The sequence below is a fragment of the Fundulus heteroclitus genome, chromosome 10 (assembly GCF_011125445.2).
Source record: "Fundulus heteroclitus isolate FHET01 chromosome 10, MU-UCD_Fhet_4.1, whole genome shotgun sequence".
NCBI lineage: Eukaryota > Metazoa > Chordata > Actinopteri > Cyprinodontiformes > Fundulidae > Fundulus > Fundulus heteroclitus.
Window position 1 is genome coordinate 9,164,559 of NC_046370.1, and position 15,295 is coordinate 9,179,853.

Consider the following 15,295-nt stretch of genomic DNA (forward strand, 5'->3'; position numbering starts at 1 on the left):
CAGTATTGCCCAAACACGAATGAACGAGGAAACATAAGATGACTTATTACAAAAGTATTTATTTAGTGTTAATGCATGCAGTACGGTGGCATGCAATATTAAAAGCAAAATTTAAGATTGCATGTCCAAATCACAGTATTTGCATACTTTTTGCAAACCTAAATGTATCAAAAACATATCACCCACCCTCCCCTCCTGTAATTTCAGACAACAAATTAGATTGAATGCTGGATAAATTTAGGTTACAGTGTTACAGACAAAACACTTTATTCAATCTTTCATTTATGGAAACTGACTTCTATAAACACCACTGAGCTGAAAGACTTTAACATTGATTTGTCAAACAAGGCTTTCTTTACAAATCAGTCTACATATGACAGAACCATAGCACTTTAATGTACAATATTGACATTTAGATGCAGCCAAGAATTTAAACAACTTTGAGATAACTCACTGATCATTTAAAGTCAAACTTTTTAAAGGAAAAAAAGATCATTAGACGAAATCTGACCTAAAGCTCGCTTGGTTACAGCTCATTAAAAATCAAAAATGTCGTTTCCAAGTTCGCTTTTTCACACCCGTCTTTAAATCAAGCATCTTGGACGTAAAACACTTAAAAGTCTCCGTAAAGGAGGGCGAGGCACTGAGCTCTTGTTGACAGAAGTGAGGGAGCCTGCTTGTTTTCCTGCAGATGCGTAATGACCGTCCTCCATCTTTAAGGCAGCGCTTCCTCCTGCGGATCGCTCACCGGCGCACGCACGCGTCCCTCTGCGTTTTCTCTGCCCAAGTCAAAGCTGATCTAATCCAGACGCGTTCCCCATCATCGCTCTTTCTTCTGCTGGATTCTCTTCTGAAGAAGTTTCCAAGCTTTTAGTACCTTTTTTTGACAATAAAAGGTTTATTTAAGTTATATTCTGGAAGTGAATACATGTGAAGCGTATGAATTATGGGATGACGAGTGTCTGACCTGTTTCCGAGTGACCTCTGGCTCCCACAGAGTGCTCAGCACTACGTTAGCGTGCTCGACTTGTTTGCCGTTTGGCCACTGACTGTGCAGCCTGCGCAGGGCATCTTCTGCGCTGATCCCATCCCGTTCGGTTATTCTTACTATGGCCTGGGGGGGAAAAAAAAGTGCCAGCTGGTTTGTAGCAGAGATGTTACATTTGGAAACTGTGGCGCCCTCTAGTGGCAATGTGTAAAAGAAAAAGGTGAGCATGTATTTAACAAAATGTACGTACTTTAAGTTTTTACCACACATTAAAAAGATGATGGATGAAGTAGCTCAACAAGATGCTTGATTACTTTGATACCCTACTATAAATTCAGCTCCTTCGCAGAAGTACTAAAGCCCCTTGATTCCTCCCCATTTTGTTCTATGGCAACCACAAGCTTTAATGTATTTTATTGTGATTTAAAGTGATGTACGAACAGTTTCAGTGTTTTGCATGAACAAAATTGAATTATGCTGCCCTCCTTTTGAAGACAAAACTTCAGCTACAATCACGCCTTCTAGTCTTTTAGGGTATGTCTCCGCAAGCTTTGCACAATCTAGAGACTAAGTTTTGTTCCCGTTCATCTTTACATCCAAACTGGCTGAGCTTGAGTTCATTTGTAGAGTACCTGGAGAGAAATTTCCAAATGTTGCCACAGTTTCTTAATTGGATTAAGCTCTAGATTTTGGGCGATTCTTACACATGCATGTGCATCGGCCTAAACCATTTACATCTCTAATTCATTTCCCCGTCAGCTATGATAATATTCCTTGCTCCTGCAGATGAAAAACCTCTCCAGAGCACGATGCTGCTAGTTCTTCACCCCACAAGGGAGTCTTGGTCTTATCTGACCGGTGCACCTCGTTTCCACATGTTTGGTGTCTCTCCCTTACATTGTTTGAGGCAAACTAAACAGGACTTGAGTTAGCTTTCTTTTCAACAATGGGTTTCTTCCTGCCACTTCCATGATAGCCAGATTAATGGAGTTCATGAACGGTAGCTGTCCCGTTAACAGATTTTTTCCCCCCCCAGGAGCTGTGGATCTTTGAAACTCCCAAGAGTTACCGTGAGCTTCTTGTCGGCTTGTCTAATTAGTTTAGGTAGAAATTCACGATGCACACAACAGAACAGCTGGATTTATACTCAGATTAAATGATACTAACGGGATTTAAGATACAATTAAAAAGCATGCTTTCCTTTCCATTCACAAGTTTGCATTTGTAACTTGACAAAACATTAAAAAAAATTCAACGGGAAGCAAGATAAGGTAAATTGACACAATGTCAGGATTTCAAACCTGAGAACATGGCCGGCTTTGAAGCAAGGTAGAAGTACCGTCATGCTGAGGGCCTTTTTGCTGTCAGTACCAAATTAAATTAGGTGTTTTAAATCCTCAGTTATTGACTTCCATAATCTTTATTAATGTGCATATATTTTTGATAACTGTAGTACACAGTATATTACTATTATAGCCTCTATCAGTGTTGCTTCTATCTGTGTCATGGAGGGCTGTGGGTACGAAAACATTACCTCCTCCTCAGGAATGATGGTGACCCAAACCTCGTGGACCAGGTCTGTCCAGCCGGCCTCGAGAAGAACAGCTGCATCCACCACACAAACCTCCTTACCTAGAAACCAACAAAATAAAATTAACTTTTGGAACATTATCACACTGCAGGTGAAAATGTGAAAGGGCGTGCAACTTCCAAAGCTCAAACATTCACTTTAAACATTTATCCATTAACTTTGGCATTTATTTATTAACTTTTTCATCTTGTCAAATCGTTAACCCAGAAGCATGTGAACCTATTTTGTAAATAAGGATTCAGGAAGCAACAATACAAAAAAACACCAACATCGATTTAAGCATCAGAAAATTACGTCACAGAGACACTGGAAAGCGGCGTGAGCAGCTTAAACAACTCAATACGACACCTTCTTCTCTGGCTCGGTTTATTGTTCGCTTCACCAGCAGTGCAATCTCAGGCCACACAATGTCTGTTAGACATTTTAACCGCTCCTAAAAAAACCATCACCAGTCAGTTACAAAAGAACAGCAGCGTTTCACAGAGAACGGCATTGTGCCAAAGCCAGTGTTGAAATACCTGGTTCCCAAACACCTTGGCTCCTAATGCACGACGGTTGATGGTTTTATCCTCATTCAGGATTTCTAAAACAAATGAAACAGAGAGGATGAGGGGGATATTTCATTAATAAGTGATGCTGATTTTGCATTAAATCACTGTGAGTGCCATTTTCAAAAGATCCTGTAGGGGTAGCGCCCTCGAATATTACTTAGAATGGGTTTAATACAAATATTAATGACAAATTAAGCTTAAGATTTGCACCTTTTTCCCTTTAAAATTAAAATATTGTAATTTATTGGAATTTTATGTGATAGTACAACAACAAAGGTGCATAATTGAGAAGCAAAAAAAAATATATCTCAGAAAATTTTACAAATAAACAAATAAATTGTGACATACATTTATTTATTTTTACCCCCTTTACATTAATACCCCTCAATAAAAATTGATCAACTGCCAAAAATCACCTAATTAGTATATTCTGTGATTTCATTTTAAATTCAACCGTGCTGTGAGAAGCCTCAGACGTTGGTCTGACAGACAGACAGGTAGGTCAGGGTTAATGTTGCAGAGAAATTAAAAGAAGGGTTAAGATATGTTACGATATCTAAACTCCTTTATAATGTTTGAATGATGAGCGATCGGAGCTTCTTGCCGATCAAGAGCCCATCAGCGCTGATGTGTCTGTAACCGTTTCTCTGTCTTTAGTAGATAAAATATAACTAAAAGTATACTTGTCTGTTTTATGCGTCCTGCATCCGAAGTAATATTTAAGTGTGGGTCGCCTGACGGGTAAAAAGAGCCGGGTCCACTTAGGGTGTTCACCGCCAACCGGGTGCAGTAGCTCTTTAACAGATATAAAATAATATCTGAAGGTTTGAACATCACTGCCTGATCCATCAAACAAACATGGAAAGTGTACGGGCCCTCTGCAAATCTCTAAAACATTGTTGTCCGCCTATAAGCCCTAATGAGGCTACGAGGAAGGCAAAAAAGATTGTAGCAGAAAATAAACACCCCCTAAGCCTTTTATCTGAGCTGCTTCCTTTGGGGCGCAGGTACTGCCTTCTTCTATTCTCAAGGAACAGGAAAACATTTTCTGTCGTACCGCAAGCGAGTGAAACTCAGACTTCTTTGATGTTTAATCACTGTGTTTGTTTGTGCTTGCATGTTACTTTTTATGCACATAGCTGGTAAGAACGCTGCACATTAAATTCCCTACGGGGATAAATAAAACCATCACCATCATCATACACTGCAGAGGAGAGCGTTTAGCAGAAAAACAGCCATGGTAACTCTGGAGGAGTCTGTTTAATGTTAAATGTTTAAATTTCTGGCCTATCTGCATAGCCGCACAGTGAAACATGGGAGGGGCAGCATCATGCTGTGGGAATGCTTTTCTCGAGCAGGGAATGTTGTCAGAGACTGCGGAGGGACTACAGTAAATACAGGAATATTCTGCAACGACCACTTAAGAGGTTCACCACCCAGCGGGACAGTGATTCTGAACATCCGACCAGAGCTAGAACAGCATGATTGAGATCAAAATATGGTTGTACCACTAATGTGTCGGTTGCATTAACATTAAATATCAAGAATGCCTAAGGGGTATGAATATTTTGCTGCAAAGCACTGTATTCTTTTTGTTCCAGTTTAGGAATATGCACCACTTTGTGCTGGTCAGTCATAAAATCCTCAATAAAAACACACTGAGGTGTGTAGTTGTAACATAAAACATGAAAAATGTGAGAACGTTCAGGAGGTGTTCCTACTTTTTAAGGCACTGTAGCTGCCGTGCTCATCAGGTCAGTCAGGAAATCATTCTAATCCCTGCATAACTTAAACAGAACAAACCCCCACATGCCCTGAAAGTGCAGTTATTCCCCACCTGATCCAAATTCGCGGAGCACTTTGTGATAGGCTTCTGTACCGAGCTGGTACACCTCATGGCCCAGTTTGTCGCAGTCGATCCGAGCTGCGCCGAGAACCTCCAGCTGTTTGGCGATAGAGCTCTTTCCGCTGCCGCTGCCACCCGTCAGACCGATCACGTACGGAGTAGGAGGGAGGTGGGAAGGGTCCTAACACATAGGAGACAAAAGACACCTGGCTGGAGTGTTTACACAGCACAACTGAACATGAGATCATGGGCGGAGGTGACTGTGACGTTTTAATAATCCTCCTGGCAGGTGAAACGAGTAAAAAAACTAGTCGGATCTCTGTAAAATCAAGTCTCCTCATCCTCACAGAGGAAACTGTCCAGATAACCAGCAGCAAACGAAGAGATCCAACAAGAGGCTTCTGAGAGAAGGTTTTAAGGTCGATGCTGGTTAGAATAAAACAAATGATTAACTGTCCAGGTTTTCAACAACAGATTTAAAAGCTCAACTGCACTTATTTTTTTTTTTTTTTGCAAAACAAAGAAGGAATAGCGTTGTTAACCCTCTTAGACCAGGAAGAAACTGGCTGACTGGGTTTAAAGTGACAGAGAATTTACAACAAAAAAAAAAAGGAACTTATTTACATCAAGAAAATAAATCTTATGTTGTAAAAATCCACCTCATCATGATCAGCTTTACTTAACACCAGCTTTTTGTTTTCAAAGATGTAATGAAGTATATTATGAACGTTGTTATTTTTGGTTTACTATTAAAACCAAAAGGGAACGTTCCTTTGTATAACAACGACAGCTATCAATGTATCTCTGAGAGAACTGAGATTATGTCCCTGGTGGACTCATAACTATAAGCGTTGACATCAGACATTAGACTGAGGCCAGTATTTTCGTAGATTTTTACCCTGGTTCCCGTTATAAACTCACCTACCAACATACACGTTGCTCTTAAAGGGAACTTTGCTAACAACAATTAGGATTTCTTATACTTTTACATCTTCTAGCAGGGTTTCTGAAGAGTTAAACACTGAAGGTATGAAGCAATTTCCTAAACGCCATGGTGAATCATTACCCTTAATAAATAAACAACCAGTTGGGTTTTCTTCTTTCTTGACTTTAGGTGCGTATTATAAAGAAACACAAACACACGATGAACGATTCAGACAGAAAAGCAATGCCAAGTCTTTAAAGGTTATTATAAAGCATTTTGTCCAGAAAGTTTTAACTAAAACGTTATCTTACTTTAGGCGGGGTGAGGAGGGTGCCAAGCAGGCGAGAGCGAAGACTGGAGGAGCTGATCTTCTCTTCCTCAATCTCGTCGCGGTGGGCATCCTTCAGCAGCTGGATCTCATGAAGGACGAGAAGTGGAAGGCCCTAGTTAAAGCAAAAGACGACAAAAACATTATTACAACCCGCTTCCACCTCACTTTTAATTTAAGGCTGTTTGTCAGAAGAATATAGCCGGTAAGTAGGGCTAGGGGATATGGACAAAAAATAATATCTATATTTAGGCTGATTGCCCGTATATGATTTTAAAAGTAATTTTAAAAAGGCGTCTCTGAATCAAAGCCTTATCTCCAATGTTTCACAAGCACAATTTTAACAAACGTCGAAACAGCTAAAAAAAACCTACTGGAATATATTAATGAAGAATTATAATGCAACATAGATCATGTCGATATGAACGATAGAGTCTTATCTTATATCGCTTTTAAAAAAAAAACACTCTGTATTTTTTTAAATCTTGATGTATTGCCTAGTCCTAGCAGTAAGATGAAATCTGTGTGACCTGCACTGATGTTAGCATGACTACATCTATGATTTCAGGTACCCAGCATCTGTTACAACAAGAATTAAGACAAAATACTTGTCAATTTCCAGCCTTTATAACTGATCAAAATAGTAATTTCAAGGTGAGTTCTTTTAATTTTAACATGAATCCCAGTCGAGTGATATCCATTATTTCTCAAAATGTTCTGACAGAATCTTCCAGTTATCGTTCATTATCAAATGTTGTAGGAAGTAAAAGAGATAAACAGACCCTGATCTTAGTGAAACTAGAAAGCCTTTTTTTTTTAAATAAGTGTGTGTTTCCCATCCCAGCGTACTTTCTCGATGCGTTTCTTGTTGACAGCCTCGCCCCCCTTTCGGGTCTCCTCGCTAACCACGATGCACTTCAGCAGAGGGTCCACTATGGACACTCCGAAGGGGTCCTCAAGTGGCACAATCTCCACCTGCAGTGAGGGTTTGGTGTCTTGCAGAAACTCCCGGAGTCTCTGCACACGCACAGAGTACGGCTCAATCAGCTCCTTTAAAACTTTTTCTAAAACCGGAGAGAAGGAAACGTCAGGCTTTAGTCTCTTAAAATATGTCGCCTTGCAGATGTATCCATTCCCCTTTAAACCTTTCCCCCCCTTTTGTCACGTTACACTCTCATACATCAAGGTATTTTATTGGGATTTTATGAGATAGACAGAATATTTAAGCGTGCAACCCTTTTTAGATATTGAATTTTCCAAAACTAGTAAAACGTATTGTTTTTCTTCCATTTCCCAATTCTGCAGTGCTTTGTGTCGCTCTATTCACTAAAATCCCCCCAAAAAAACATAGTGATGTTTGCGGTTGTAATGTGACAGCAGAGTTCATGGACACATCTGTAAAGGCACAGCATGGCGCTACCATCAGAGCTTCACATGAATGAACGCTATTAAACACTTCAAAAAGGACCACTCACTTTTAAGCATTGCCTGGTCGCACACACCAATGACAAACCTTCTGTTGGCCAGCAGACACGAGACGCTCAGCAGCGTCTTGTGGGCCCCGTGGAGGCGGTCAAACGTGCCTCCTACCACAACATCGCTGTAGGTCTCCATGGGCTCGGCTTTCCGTTCGTCGCCATTTCTGGCCGCATCCTGGCTCTCCTGCTGCTGCTGCTGCTGCTTCACCGGCTGCGGGTGAAGCAGCACCGATGAGATGCCGGGTCTGCACACGTAACAGTGTCCGGCGTACTTCTCCAGACACTGCTTAACCTGACGGGACTGATGCGCGTCCTGGGGTGCAAAGTCGGTCAGCACCACCTCCGGGCAGTGAAACAGAGGCTGCGGCGTGGGGAAGGGCGAGTTCGGAGCCGCGGTCCCGCCGCAGGCGGACGGCTGGGCGCGGATGTTGGTGAGCAAGACCCGCACGTCCAGGTGGCCGCAGACGTCCGCCGCGTTGTTGTAAAGCCGCGCGATGAGCGTGGACAGGTCCACCACGGGTGGCATGAAAGCGGGCCGAGGTTGGCTCCCGCTGCTCAGGTTGAGGCCGGGGTGGAGGTGGACGTACAGCGTGCGGTCCACGAGCTGGGCCGCCGAGCTGAGCACTGGGGCGATGCGCAGAGGGAGGGTCTGGAGAGGGGAGGTCAGCACAAGGATGCCCGTGCTGAACATGGACATGGCTGCGTATCACAAGGACTCACAATGGTCCCCGTATCTGAGCAGGAGTCACAGTTAGGGAGGTGGGCTCCCTGAGGATGACAAATAAACAACACACTTTAGTTTGTTTTTGTACAATGTGGCAAATGACTGCTTTGATGTAATATTTACATGCCTATGAATTCACACTGTCCGTGTCAAGCTATTAAAATCGTACTGGCTAGACTCCAAAAGCCCACTTATGTAGACATCAGTGACCAAACTGCGGAAAGCCTGAGTTCTTTTAAATCAAGATTAAAAACACATTTGTTTAGGATTGCCTTTGACTGTTCTAGTTAAACTGTTTTTAATGTTCTTTTTTGTTTCTACATTTTATTCCTACTTGCTTTTATTCTATTTTACTTTCCTATATTTTAATCATGTAAAGCACTTTGCATTGTCTCTGTACTGAATTGTGCTATATAAATAAATTTGCCTTGCCTTGCCAAAGTGCTCAAGTTTACAGAGAGTGGTTGAACGTCATTACAAGAAAACTAATACATTTGTGAAATTTGAACGATTACCTATTTACGTAATTTGCCAAAAAATACTTAACCAAGAAAGAAACTGATCCGTAAATGTGTTTCTCAATAAACTGGAAGATCATCAAAAGGTTTGTTTATCAGAGTAATTCAACCCAAGAGAGTAATTTATACCCAAATATATAGCTTCAGAAAGCTGAACAATCAAGATTTATGACTCTGACTTGAGAGGCATCTGTCGATACAACATGGTTGGTTTACGGGTAAGAAATAGGAAATAGGAAGGGATGAAAAAGGCGACATGTGGGTAGGAACATAGACATAATATATATGTCTGTGGGTAGGAAGTAGGAACTGGGAGAAAGGGGCGGGGCAACTTGTTTTAGCCCCTGCTGCAACTCCAGCTCATGTGTTGCATTCAAACGCGATTTAACCCAGAGCTACAACGTCTTGCTGAACTTTCAGATGCAATTCAGGCGTGAAAAGAGTGCCGTGTTTCACACATGTGTAAAAAAAGAAAAAGAAAAAAAAAGCGTTTCCTAACTCTGGCAAAAACACAAAGTTGTGCAACAATTGCTGGTTAACAGCGACACTTTCACACCTAACCTGTCGATACAAACATAGCGATGATCGTGCATGTTTCCTAGTGCTGACAATTTACAATCTACTGTTAGACAGCTGTGGCACGGTAGTGTGCATTTTTAACGAAATAAGTACTAAAGTGGTACCTGAGATTAGTCTTACAGCTAGCTAGCTAAATTTAGAGCAACAATCATTCTGTACGTAAACAATAACTGCACTAGGGAAACAAATCTGGACGTAAAATGAGAATAACAGCGAGTTAACTAAATCAGAAAACTCCCAATCATAATTTACAGTTTGCACTTTGCACCATGCACGCATTAAGGCCCAGAAACAAAGCTCTATCTGCCGTTTCTGACAGCTAACTGCAGGAAACACTTGCAATTGGCGGCGACTTCTTGATATAAGCGGCTATCGCGACGCGAATATCTCATTGATCGTCAAGTTCATGTGCGAAAAAGCACACGTGTATACCTGGCTGGTTGTTGATCAGAAAACCTTCATTTAGAAGCAGTTTAATGCCGTCCACACGCCTCTCCCAACTCCAAACAGCTAGGAGGCACCTTCTGGTTGAGGTTACTGGGTCCGCATCATTTCCACGCGGCGTAACCGCGAAGCGGGCGGAGTCTGCGCGTTGTTCATCTCCTGCTGAAACGCTTCACGGCGGAAGCCCCGCGCAAGCGCACGCACAACTCGGCAAAGGTTGATAGAAAAATCAGTCATTTCGCTGCCAAGAATGTATAAAATCAACCTTTGTTAAATCAATTACCGTACATGTTTACGCGTGATGAACTGAATAGCTGCAGGCACATTTTATCGTTTGCGTATTTGTTTTTCGTCAAACGTTAATTAAGCATGCACGTTAAATATTTCTAACAGATCGCCACTGTTACGGTAGAAAGGACCCCTTCGTCCTACGTTCAATAGATGAACTCCTCCCAAACCGCTGCTGATCGAGTCCGGCCGGTTTACTCACCAGTGAAGACAAAAGGAGCAGATCCCTTGGTTGGTTTGAGGGTAGTCACGTGACATTTCTCGCACACACGCCACATTCCTTAACAACCGGAGGATGAACTGGGTTTTAGGAGGGGTTTTTTTTTTTACACTATTTTTATTAAAGGTTTTTGGTATTTTGCGTCGATTTCAGATAAATTCCTGTGAAAAATAAAAGTAAATAAAAAACAAAAATATAAAGAAGTTTGCACCAGTTTTTTTGTAATAGGTTTCTTTGCAGCAATCAATTTTTTTTTTTTTTTTTTGTCAAGTACATGTCGCTATACACAATGCACTTTTTAATATTCCCAACATACATAGTTTTTGAAATTATATGGCACTTGCCTACAGAAATTAACTGATTGCAAAACTCACAATTTTCCATAAACGTCGCTGTTATAGACGCTCCCAAAGCACATGTGTACAATGTGCTCCTTGTTTTCAGCACTTTCCCAACATAGCAGATTACTTCGTGCAAGCTCCCTTTTAACTGGGTAGGATGTTTCCACCAATGTTCTCCCCAACATCTGGAGTTGGTTATTGTGTTCTAGGTTTCGTACATTCTTCAGTCAAAATCTCAGTTTTTATCTCTGTCTCCCAATTATTATATATATATATATATATATATATATATATATATATATATATATATATATATATATATATATATATATATATATATAGCTCATGTTATGCTGTTTTTGGATTTTATATTAGGTTCATACAGAAATTGTTTTGAATTCCAATATGTGTAGGCTTTAACAGATGTTTGTACACTTTTGAGAATTATTGTATATTATATATTCTCCCCATATCCATTCAGGATTTACTGCCATAACCTGATTAATCCCAGGTTGTGAATTATTGCTGTTCATTTTGTATACAAAACACAAAACCTAACAGGGAAGTGTTAATTTTCTTATGGCTGATCTGCATCAATTCCACACAAAGAACGTAGGAACATATGCTGACTGACAATAACCAGAGAAGCTGAATTACTTCATATATGTTGGACATGCCTCACTGGCAGGACAACAGGTCCAACAGGTTCTACGCTCTTTCAGCACCCCTGCTCTGTTCTTCTGTAAATTATGTTCACCTGAGTCTAAAGGGTATAACTCAAGATTCCCCTAATCAAGTACTCTTTTATGTGTTGAGCTTGATTCTGATTCTCAGAACTTGAACAAATGATGCATTAGCAGTTTCCCAATCACTTGCTGTTACTGTGTTAAAAAAAGAACAGTTTATGTGAGAGTGACTGTGACAGTTTAGCTGGACTCCTCTGGCAAGAGCAGAAAAAAACCCAAACGTCTAGATCTTTAAGAATTGCCCCAAAAATAAATAAAAAAATAAAAAAATAAAAATACAACAAACACAAATCTTTCCTTTTTTACTTTTTATTTCTCTTTTTTTCTATTCCCCTATCCAATGTCTCTGCCTCTCTAACCCCATGGCTATTTCTGCAACATTGAGATAGTAAGGCAATGCTTTCTATTCTTGTAAAGATTTTTCTTTTGCCTGAAATTATTAAATTGCTAATTAAAAGAAAAATCTCCCACAAAATTAGTCTTTCACTGTCTGTGTTTGTAATTGCCGTAATAGCCTGGAGTAAAATAAAATAACTCTACCTGCAATTATAATCATGACAAAACTGCAAAACTGTCTCTAAACATTTCTAAAGTTGCCCCAGAGGAAATATTATTGTAAGTAAAAATTTCTGAACGTTTTCTAATGAACAAATTTCCATTAAATTGGTTCCAGCAGGATGCATTCTGTCTCCATTTAGTTATTTAATTTATGTGTGAAGATAAAGTCAGTTCCAGGATTATTTAACATTTAACATTTAAAATAACGCATTACACAAATATCTTTTTTTAGTATTGTGTATTCAGTGCCTTTAGGCCTATATAAACATCTGAAATAGGAACAAACCGGGTAACTACTACATATCCCACAATTCCCAGCAGCGTCCCAGCCGCTTCTGGGTGCGCACCATTCGTAACCCAGCGAGGCGTCGGGTGGGCGTAGTGTGCCAACCACGCCCACCCACACATCAGCCAAGAGCATGCAGCCATAGACGGAAGCAACTGACCCCCACCTCCACTGCGAGAAATACATACTCTCCGCTGACTTCGCGTAGTTTACTTGTAGTTTGTCTTAACGATTATTATAATTATTTGAGAGCGGAAACTCACATGTTATCAGGACATGCACAGAAATTTAAATGGAACAGCATGTTTATAATTCCGTGTAGTTTGTGTATTCAGTAACACTGAGCTGCTGTACATGTGTACTTTTGTGGATAAATAATTTTCAGAAATAAAAGTCCTATAAACAACAAATGAGCAATTATTGATGTTGAAGATGTGCAGCATTCTGTGGCAAAGACACTTTTCTCATGTTTGTATCTGGTCATTCAACAAATACAGTGTAGTATACTTAAGGCATCAGATAATATGGAGATGAAGTAGAGGTACTTTTTCACCTTTTTAATGAAAATAAATTAAAATAATACAAATGAAGTAAATGAATGTAACCTGTATGTATGAAATCTAATGCCTGGCAAAAAGAAAGAGTCTCTTAATGGGGAAAAGGATCAAGGAACTACAAAAGAAGACAACATTTTGCCCAACAGTTAATTTGCAGAATCCTTTTCTATTATCATCAGTTATTTAGAATGCAACAAAGAAATCTCCAGAAGGACTGCTTTGATCCATTTGGGTATTTTGCAATGTTTTTATACTCGTTTAGATCCACCAGTGCATATGAGGTCACCAGTGAATGCTTACTTTGATTGTGTGCACTAATATCCAAATGTTCTTTAAAAAATGACCACATTCTTTGAATCTGGAGAGTATGATGAACACCAGGCTGTAGGAGGTGATCCTGGTAAATTTATATTTCATTTCTGCTCTTTAGTGGTGTTCGTGGCTTATTGTGTAATAAACTCATCCCAAAAAATCTTTTTCCCTTCATTTAAAAGTAAAACTTGTATTAGTACGTGCTGTTGACAGAAAGTTTGGTAAAATTTGTACTCCATTTCTAAATCTAAATGTTTAATAACATTCTGAATGTGTGAAAAAAATTCCAAGTTGTCACTAATACTTTGCATACAGTGTATTATGAAGATCTTTTTTCTGTTTCTAAACCTATGCTGCCATCTTGCGGACTAGTCAGGTAACAACAGCTGCAACCGTACGTTTCATCACATGAATATAATACCATATAAATATGATCGCCTGTTGTTGCAAGAATGTGAAAAGGTTTTCATGGGATGTGATAAATGGGTATTTTGTAGTAATGTTATATCATGTTGTTTAAACGTAAATAAAAAATGGTAATGGGATGATGGCTTAATTTGAGAAGTATGGGTAAGAAAATTTCCAAGTTAACAGGCTCCATTTGTTTTAAGAGTCTGGACTCGTTAGAGTGTGGATCTAAAAGAGACTTCAAGTTATGAACTACCTGTTACCACAGACATCATATAGTAGACGCGTCATAGGGCGCAGGTTCGCATGTCAACGTCGCCGCCATATTGTATGTGGCAGAAAAAAAGTTGAGTTCTGTTATTGTGAACGTCAATCAGAATAAATATATATATATATATATATATATATATATATATATATATATATATATATATATATATATATATATATATATATATATATATATATATATACATACATATTTGTGTGTGTATGTGTTATGAATATAAGGATCAATTTGTTAAATATAAGGATCAAAAATATAAGGATCAATTTGTTAAATTGTTAAATCTAAACATTGTGGTCTTCATTATTTCATAAAACCTTGTCACATGTGAACCTTTAGGAACAGACTTTTTGGGGGAGTATTAAAGAGGTAAAATTAATAATATGGAGAAAAAAAGTCCTAGGTCAATAAAGTAAAAAAAAAAAAAAAAAACCCTAAAACAAACTAACACAAAAGTGATAATGTTATGAGAAAAACGTCATATTATGAGAATTAAGAGGGAATATTTCCAGAATAGTCGCAGTTTGCAGAATTGTTTTACTCCTGGAGTAATAGGGCCAGGTTAGATTATTTTTAATATTTTTATTCTTTAGGGGAATAAATTCAGGAGAATGAAGCTAAAGGGATACGAAAATAAACGTGTAATATTACAAAAACAAAAATACTACGAATACAAAGTATATTTAGAGATTAAAGTCCCTTTGATACTGTTTAAGTGACTGAGTAACTGCAGATTTGCCACATTTAAGATGGCGGACGCTCTGACGCATCTCAGCATAGGCAGAACCCGCCCAATGACGCGTCTACGTATATAATAATGTCTATGCCAGTGGTCTATGCCATAGACATAATATAAGAGTAGACGCGTCATTGGGCGGGTTCTGCCTATGCTGCGATGCGTCAGAGCGTCCGCCATCTTAAATGTGGCAAATCTGCAGTTACTCAGTCACTTAAACAGTATCAGAGGGACTTTAATCTCTGAATATACTTTGTATTCGTAGTATTTTTTTTTGTAATATTACAAGTTTATTTTCGTATCCCTTTAGCTTCATTCTCCTGAATTTATTCTCCTAAAGAATAAAAATATTTAAAATAATCTAACCTGGCCCTATTACTCCAGGAGTGAAATAATTCTGCAAACTGTGATTATTCTGGAAATGTTCCCCCTTAATTCTCATAATATGATGTTTTTATCATAACATTATCACTTTTGTGTTTGTTTGTTTATTTTTACTTTCTTGACCTAGGACTTTTTTTTCCTCATATTATTATTTTTACCTCTTTAATACTCACCCAAAAAGTCTGTTCCTAAAGGTTCACA

At 39.1% G+C, this 15,295-nt stretch overlaps 1 protein-coding gene across 1 annotated transcript; it reads right to left on the bottom strand.

Annotated features, from left to right (window-relative positions):
- Positions 1-39: 39 nt before the first annotated feature.
- On the bottom strand, positions 40-10,093 carry coasy (CoA synthase). Its single transcript, XM_012865388.3, has 10 exons — positions 9,961-10,093; positions 7,705-8,475; positions 7,079-7,293; positions 6,213-6,344; positions 4,968-5,157; positions 3,098-3,162; positions 2,928-3,012; positions 2,523-2,620; positions 968-1,114; positions 40-877 (listed from the first exon to the last, which is right to left on the bottom strand). Exons 2-10 carry the CDS (start codon positions 8,402-8,404, stop codon positions 821-823), a joined length of 1,689 nt encoding a protein of 562 aa, XP_012720842.2. The 5' UTR covers positions 8,405-8,475; positions 9,961-10,093; the 3' UTR covers positions 40-820.
- Between the last annotated feature and the right edge of the window lie 5,202 nt (positions 10,094-15,295).

Excerpts from the sequence above, each read along its gene's own strand:
- coasy (XM_012865388.3), bottom strand. The coding sequence starts at position 8,404 with ATGTCCATGTTCAGCACGGGCATCCTTGTGCTGACCTCCCCTCTCCAG. Across the intron at positions 3,013-3,097 it reads CCAAGGTGTTTGGGAACCAG|GAGCGGTTAAAATGTCTAAC; the intron begins GTATTTCAACAC and ends TGGTTTTTTTAG. Across the intron at positions 1,115-2,522 it reads CCATCATTCCTGAGGAGGAG|GCCATAGTAAGAATAACCGA; the intron begins GTAATGTTTTCG and ends TTTCCCCCCCAG.